Raw genomic sequence first — 7,579 nt, 5'->3', positions numbered from 1 at the left:
TTATAAACTGTTGTATTATAAACTCAGTGTCACTTCCTGCAGTATAAATGTGTTAGAGGAATGAAAGGGCATGTGTTGGGCATGTAAGCTAAAATTTCATAACATCATTTGCACCAAAATGTGAGGATGTTACTAATTCCTTTGTGAAACCTACCTCCCCCTTCTGTAGAGTAGAATAGACATAAAGCAACCATCCATAGAGAGGGGAGGTCCTAACTACTGAGGAAACTGCACATTTAAAGCTCCACAAAAGGTAGAATTGATGTATGGCTTATGAACTCATGAGGCTACTCAACGGATATTCATAGCACTTTGTCCACCGTTGTCACTTCTACAAACATATCCAGCTGTTATTCTTTACAGTTTGCAAAAGCCCTTATCGTGAAACGAAAATGTAGTGTTGTAAATCTTCTCATTCAGCAATTAAGGTAATCAGTCGTTATATAGCCTACATTGATACTCAGCATGCAAACTTAATCATAAGTGGCCCAAAAGCATTGTGTTGTTTGGAGAGAGCAACAAGCTTTGCCTGATATCAGACAGAGCTGTCACTGAGCTCGGAGGTGGGCGGGTTCTCAGGTCTGGACCATCTGAAACAACAAGCTCGCTCTGTGCACAGAACTCACAGCAGTGCTGATTATCATTCACCATTGACACTGATTGTTAAGTTTCACTTTCTTTTCCTCAGAAAGGGAGTCGCCTCTCCTGTATCGTCCCGTCTGTCCTCTTAACGGCTGTTGGTGTTCACGTCTACATGCAGCGGTTATCATGCAGGAACATTTCGTAAAAAAAACCAGGTAACACAATGTTAAAAACCAAGGTAATGTTTATCACGCGACGCTAAGTTACGCAGGTGAACTCAACGCTAGTTAAGTTTCACGAAGGGTGTCAGAGAAAGTTAGACTGTAAGTTATCCACTGTGTTGTAGACTTTATCTCATGCGAAATCTCCGTATTGTATCAGTCTTTGTAGTATCGTAATGGATTAATCATCTTAACAATAAACTTAACACTAATAAAAAGAGGCAGTTTGATGTGAAGTGGGGAGTGTGTATTGTCCTGTAGTCAAGAGACTTCACATGACTTCCTGAACTATCTCTAAGGTTGTGAAAAGGGACTAATGTCCTCCAGTAATAGTTCAACCAGGAGTTTCATATCAAAGGCACCAGTCTTTCAGAGGACTAGAGAGCAAACGCAAAAGAGCCTTTGTCCCAGTTTTGTGACTAATTGGCAGACTTCCAATTAATGTTTGGCTTGTTTGGAGTTAGTATTGTCTCTATGCCAGTTTGATTCTTATAATAACACTTATATTGACTCACGTGTTTGCACATTTATAGGCTGTAACATAGTTTTGTAGTAGAAGAGTGCAAAGCCTCACCTTTGTTTGGTCATTGTTTGAGATGCATATGAATAAATTCGCTAACATGGTTGTATTAGTTGGCCTACAAAGTTGGTGTCGATGACCTGCCAGAATTCTTAAAAAATGTTTCATGGTTGACATAGTGTTAATTAGTTAATGTAGTAATAATAATACAAATATAGAAATAGTTAGCCTACAGTTGGTGGTGGAGGCATATGTGATTGTACAGCATTGGTTTACAAATTGTTAAAAGTAGATAAAGAACATTTTATGCCTCACAGACATTGGAGTGCACTTCATAACTAACTTTATCGACTTGAGTTATGGGTCAAAGGTTTCAGCTGCATTTTGTCTATTTCCATGTGTTATTTCTGTTGAGTTCTATTACAGATGTATTTCCATCATTAGTGCTCAACTCAAATTTCTTCACAAAACTATTTGGGAAACTCACTTTGATTTCTCTGTCTCAACAGCAGCAATTTTTAATCACATTTTAGGTCACATATCCAGCATTGTAGGTGTAAGGCCTTTAACTAAGAACATTCAAGGTCATTTCAGCTCCTTTGCCTTTTTATGGACCTACTCTGATGCATGTTATTGTTTTCCTCATCAGATGTGGCTTTCCATTTGGAGTCTCTGCTCCCACATCCTCACATTTCAATGTTGCATCTGCTCCGGCTGAATCTGCTATCGACAAGGTAGCGGCCACCAAAGATTCCTCCAGCATAGTTCCAGATGTCAGTTCAACAGAGAGAAGGGAGAACAATCATTTGTTTACATTCCCAGGTAAGTTACTTAACAGTTCTACACCAAGAAAACTGTCAACGACCAGCACTGCCATTGAATATGTAGGCTACTCTTGTAGTTTTCCTCCATTGTTTGAATGCATTTTTAATAAACAGTAGACTCAGTGGAAATAGTCCCGAACAGTAAATGCCTTTTCCAAAACCCTTTATGTCTCGAAAAATATCCTCAGTTAAGACAAAACAAAGAAAAACTGCCATTTTTTCAACAATGTGCTTAAAATTGCAAATGCACACGTCTACGTCTAACAGCTGTATGTCCTACTCTCTCTCCGTCTAGTTTTTACATACAGTACAGTAGGTCACCACCCTGGTGTGTCACTACATGTGGCCTCATACTTGTCTGTATTCAGTGTCTACACTTGTGTTAAATGTTGTGCAAACTTTGTGTGAATAGATGTTGTTGTTTCTGGAAATATCTGGATGTGACATTACTGTGTGTTTTACCATTTATCTACAGAATTAGAAAAATACATTGAAATAACAAATGCAAGGTACATTTTGATAGTTAGATTTATTTTCATGTATTTCACTCCTCAGAAGAGGTGAAACATAGCAAACTGAATACTTGATTTAACCTTATCATCTTCTCCTCAGGAGCTTGGCCAAATTTGGAATCTCAATGGAGAGACGTGGACATTCAAGTCAAGTTTGCAACTATTTTAATCACTAGCAGTCAAATTAATATATTTCCATTCATTTAAAGCGAAAAGTAAACCTATTTTAAACACTATCAACATATTACCTTTATTCCTTTCAACTCATTCAGATAAAAACACTCTTCTCATGCCTTTATTCTATTTATGCAAATTATGCTGAACAGCAAGTATCTTAAATTTGAATCGAGGCAAAAGACGAGCCTGATGAAGACCGTCAGCTCCTACAAACCAAGCAGTGGCGAGGTGACTCAGGCTCAGGTTCTCCTCCTGGGTCCGGTCGGTTCTGGAAAGTCCAGCTTCATCAGTTCAGTCCAGTCGGTGTTTAATGGAAGAGTCACCAACCGAGCCATGGTGGGCTCCTCCTCCACCAGCTTCACCAAGAAGGTACAAGTAGAGCAGTAACATGTAACTGAGAGAATTCACTAAAATAATTCACATTTATTTTGAGGGTGGGGACCAAATGAGCTGAAAGACCAGTTTAAGTTTATTTGTAAATGGTTTAGGCGTCCATCCCATTAACTTTTTGTTGTGTGTGTGTGTCAGCTGCAGTCCTTCAACATCCACGGTCAGAGTGGAGAGGATCCTACTGGACTGGTATTGTGCGATATGGTGGGCCTGGGAGGTGGAGAGATGACCGGACCGACCCTCCATGACATCATGTCCGTCATTAAAGGTCATGCACCTGAGGGACACAAGGTAAGCAGGGTCGGTCTTGTAATGTTGTAGTTTTAGCATTGCGCTAAAGATAGCAATGCCGGTGTATTGGTTGGTTGTTTGGTCCAGACTGAAATATTTCTCACCAACCACCAGATGGATTGGCACAGCATTTTATACAGATGCTCATGATTCCCAGAGGATGCTTTTTATTGACTTGGTGGTCCTCTGACTTTTCTTCTAGCGCCACCATGAGGTAAACATTTGTGGTTTTGAGTGAAATGTCTCGACCACCATTGGATGGATTGCCTTGAAATTTGGTACAGACATTCATGTTCCCCTGAGGATGAATTGCAAGAGCTTTAGTGATCCTCTTACTTTTTATCTAGCACCATCATTAGGTCAGAATTAGTTTAGTGCTAATTGCTAACACTCAACATGAGTTGTGTTGCTGTTCATTTCTCTCTCTCAGTTTAGCCCAGATCAGCCAGTGAGGTCAGAGACTGTGGGCTATGTGAAGAGGCCAAGCCTCAAAGACAAGATCCACTGTGTGGCCTTTGTGGTGGATGCTTCTAAAATCCTGACCTACCCTAAAGGCCTCAACACCACCTTCCAGCAGCTCCGGGAGCACATCAGTGACCTGGGTAAGAAAAGGGAAACACAAGCAGTTAAACACAAAGACATTTTCACGAACAGATTGAAGTTCCTTGTCAAAATGGGCTTTGACTTTTGAAACCAAAGTGGAAAAGCAGTACTTTGTCAGTTTTTACCTTAATTTAGTTTTCATTTGTTAGAATTTGGTCGTGATTTACACATTTAGTCCATATTGCACAAAGATTTCAGACCTGTTTATTTTTGTTGGATTTTGCTTTGGTTAGAACTGCAGAAGGGCATGACAACTTTGGCTTTAAAACCTTTAGAAATCAACTGAACGCAAACACTGTTGAAATCTTGAGTAATGTATTTCTCCGGAATGTAACAAGCTGTTTTATTGCAAAGAAACCTTAATGAAAGCCTTGTATTCTGTTTGTTAGGTGTTCACCAGGTGGCTCTGCTGACCCACATTGACCAAATTTGTTCAGAAACATACAAAGATGTCACCCAGGTTTACAAGACCCGCATCATTCGGGACATGGTAGGTTGAAATTAACCTTATGCGTATTGTAATATAACTCCAGACCCTGAGACTTTTCCTCTAAATTTTCTGTCAATGAGAAATGGAAATGCTCTAACCACCTGACCATTAATGTATTGCATAATACAGACACTAAGGTTGTCATTTAGTCAACATGCCTTATGAACATGCCTGTGAGGACACAATGCTGAATAAGTAACTTACAATGTATTTTGTAAATTACTTGTAATGAAGATTTAGCTTTGAGAATGTATTTCCATTCACGTAACCTTTTAATCTCAGTGGGTCCATTGTAGACCACTCTCTGTTTTTTAGTTTTTTACAATAAAGAAGTGAAGTAGTCAATCCCAATATAAAATTACCAACCAACAAAGGCTTGAAAACAGTCAGTAACTATCTGAACAGTTCATGTGTAGACTGTATTTTATTTCATTTTTCAATGCTCACATTTTCATAAATGAGGAACTACAGGCAGATCCTTTTTTTTTCTTTTCAAACCACTCGAGATGAGATGATCATTTGACATTTTTGTGTGTTTGCAGATGGGTAAAGCTGCAACTCTGTTGGGTATGTCCACCTCCTACATCATCCCGGTGAGGAACTACTCATCAGAGCTGGACCTGGATGTGAACACTGATGTGCTTCTGCTTACTGCCGTCGACCACATACTGCAGTATGCTGACCTGTATTTCCAGGACAATACACGCCAAAACACGGGGCCAAAGATAGACTAAAACATTCATTTGTTTCGAAAAGTCATCATTCACATTTAATTAATTGTTAAATCACAACAGTTAAAAAGCAACCTCAGGGATAAGGGGTTTTGTGTACAGGATTTGATCAAAGCTACAGTTAAATCCCAAGGAATGTTACACATAGTGGCTTCAAACTACCTTGTAAACCTTTACTCTCTTATTATGTCTTTTACAAAATTATAATGGCAAAAATGTTATAATTGAGAATAAAACCAGAACTTTGATATCTTATTTGTAAGCGTAAACTATTCTCTTTATATCAGTGGGCAGTGAGCCTCATGTAAGAACCATTCTTACAAACAGAAGTGTTTTTGAGTTGCAGTTTTCTCACACTTTATTTAGCTTTATGTAGGAATGAAGTTTAGAAGTGGTCTGGACCTGTTCTACTATGTCTGCCTTTCTCCAAAGGGGGGAGAGACCTTGTTTGACACAAAAATCATAATGCATTTTGAAGTTTACAAATGTTACCAAAATAAACTAAATACACAACTACTTATCTTCAGATCAATATTATCTTCACAATAGTATCATCATCATCATGGCTGGGCAGTTGGCTGTGAGGTTCAACAGCTTTATTTTAGATTTCATTGGCGTCTCTCACTCTGACAGTAGCTTCTTGGTCTTTATGCGAGATAATTCATTTGAAGGCAAAATTATTTCAGTCTGGTCCAGTTTCATTTCTGCCAGCTGTGGGCAATTGCACATGACCTCCTGTATGAACATCCATCTACAGTAACTACTGTGAAAGCTGGTCACCTTCCTCAGCTGTCTAGAAGACAACCCGCCCCGGTAAGGATGAATAGAAGAATATGAATGTATTATTATACATATAATTAAGGGTTTTGTATTTGGCCTAATTTTAATTTAAAGTTAGTGAATGGGACTTTTAATGCTTTATTGTTTTCTGTGACTGAAGGTGTGGCAAGGTTGTGTTGTAGATCAAGTTTACTTTTGTAGAACAAACTATTATGCATTGGTACTGTGTTATTCTTAAACTTGGAATATAGTTTGTCCAGATTAATATCCATCCAAAACTGACTGGCCTTGAGCCCCTCTCGATTTTAACCTGGATTGAGAAATAGTTACATGGATTAAACCAATAGATATTACAGTTCACATAATTCTATCCATTGAAGGCCATGTTTGTAGTTGATTTGATTTAGTATATTATTCTAAAAGAAATTGGCTACTAGTGCAAAACAATGGGATGATGTGGGGAAAACATTCTGGCTGCAGTCTGTAATGATGAGAGTGTGGCAAACAATGTCTTTGTCAGTCCGAGAGGAAATCGAAAGTAATTGTTCTGCCTCAACATGTATCAAGCTGTGGGAAACTTCTATTTTGTCTGTCTGAGGGGGAATAAATGTCTATATTATTTAAAAAAGTTTCTCCCTGAATCTGCGCAGAGATAACTGGAAAAAGATGCTGGACTTCCAGTGTTTGAAACAAAAGTTTGATACAGTGAAGAATATTTGTTACTGTGGAAATATAAAATACATTTAATGACAGCAGCTAGTGGACCAATCAATGTGTTTTTAACACAATACAATCACAATATTCACATACTAATATAAAGTAATTCACGTTTCTTCTGATTCACCCACTAACAGTCCAGAATTATGTGAGGAGGAAGTGATCTCTGATTCTAAGTGTAATTTGTCATGTTATTGATTGAATGGTTCTTTAAAGTTTTTGTGGAATGGAGTTTTTTTAATTGATGATTTTAATAGTTTTATTTCATCGGTGTGTTCAGTAATCAGCGTTGGTTGATAGCATAAAAGACTGTAACTTCCATGATTTTATATAGAAATTAAACCTTGAACATTGGGTGCAACCTGGATGATACATTTTTTCTCCAGTGGAATTAACCAGAGTTAATTGTTCAAGATATCCTGCATTTTTAATCATCCGTTTCTTTTTGTATTTAGACACCAAAGTGAGAAAACGTCATTCACCGTACTTTACATACTTCAGCAGTCCAACTGTCCACTATGAGCACCTTGCTAACCAGGAGCCAGCGGAGAACACTCCGCTCTCAGCTAGGAAGGAAGGTGCTTCTTTCATTTTTACATTAAATACTATAATTTACATAATATCAAGAAATAAAAACAGCAATACTACAGTGTAGAAATACTCTGTTACAAGTAAAATTCCTGCATTAAAAGTTTTACTTAAGTAAAAGTAATAACGTATGAGCATTAAAACAATACTTAA

General features: G+C 38.0%; 1 protein-coding gene across 1 annotated transcript; it reads left to right on the top strand.

Moving 5' to 3' along the window:
- Nucleotides 1–552: 552 nt before the first annotated feature.
- On the top strand, nucleotides 553–5,596 carry ifi44g (interferon induced protein 44g). The gene is made up of 10 exons (XM_031859360.1): nucleotides 553–579; nucleotides 689–797; nucleotides 1,973–2,145; nucleotides 2,760–2,811; nucleotides 2,986–3,205; nucleotides 3,365–3,517; nucleotides 3,720–3,731; nucleotides 3,948–4,119; nucleotides 4,510–4,610; nucleotides 5,153–5,596. The coding sequence occupies exons 2-10, from the start codon at nucleotides 769–771 to the stop codon at nucleotides 5,342–5,344; spliced, it is 1,104 nt and encodes a 367-aa protein (XP_031715220.1). The 5' UTR covers nucleotides 553–579; nucleotides 689–768; the 3' UTR covers nucleotides 5,345–5,596.
- Nucleotides 5,597–7,579: the final 1,983 nt, after the last annotated feature.

This window comes from Anarrhichthys ocellatus, unplaced genomic scaffold (assembly GCF_004355925.1).
Source record: "Anarrhichthys ocellatus isolate YVR2014 unplaced genomic scaffold, GSC_Weel_1.0 scaffold22, whole genome shotgun sequence".
In the NCBI taxonomy this organism is placed as follows: domain Eukaryota; kingdom Metazoa; phylum Chordata; class Actinopteri; order Perciformes; family Anarhichadidae; genus Anarrhichthys; species Anarrhichthys ocellatus.
Note: the sequence above shows the minus strand (reverse complement) of the source record. Positions and strands in the feature narration are given on the sequence as shown.

Coding starts and splice junctions, on each gene's coding strand:
- ifi44g (XM_031859360.1), top strand. CDS start 769: ATGCAGGAACATTTCGTAAAAAAAACCAG. Junction 2,146..2,759: donor TCATTTGTTTACATTCCCAG/GTAAGTTACTTA, acceptor TCTTCTCCTCAG/GAGCTTGGCCAAATTTGGAA. Junction 3,206..3,364: donor CCACCAGCTTCACCAAGAAG/GTACAAGTAGAG, acceptor TGTGTGTGTCAG/CTGCAGTCCTTCAACATCCA.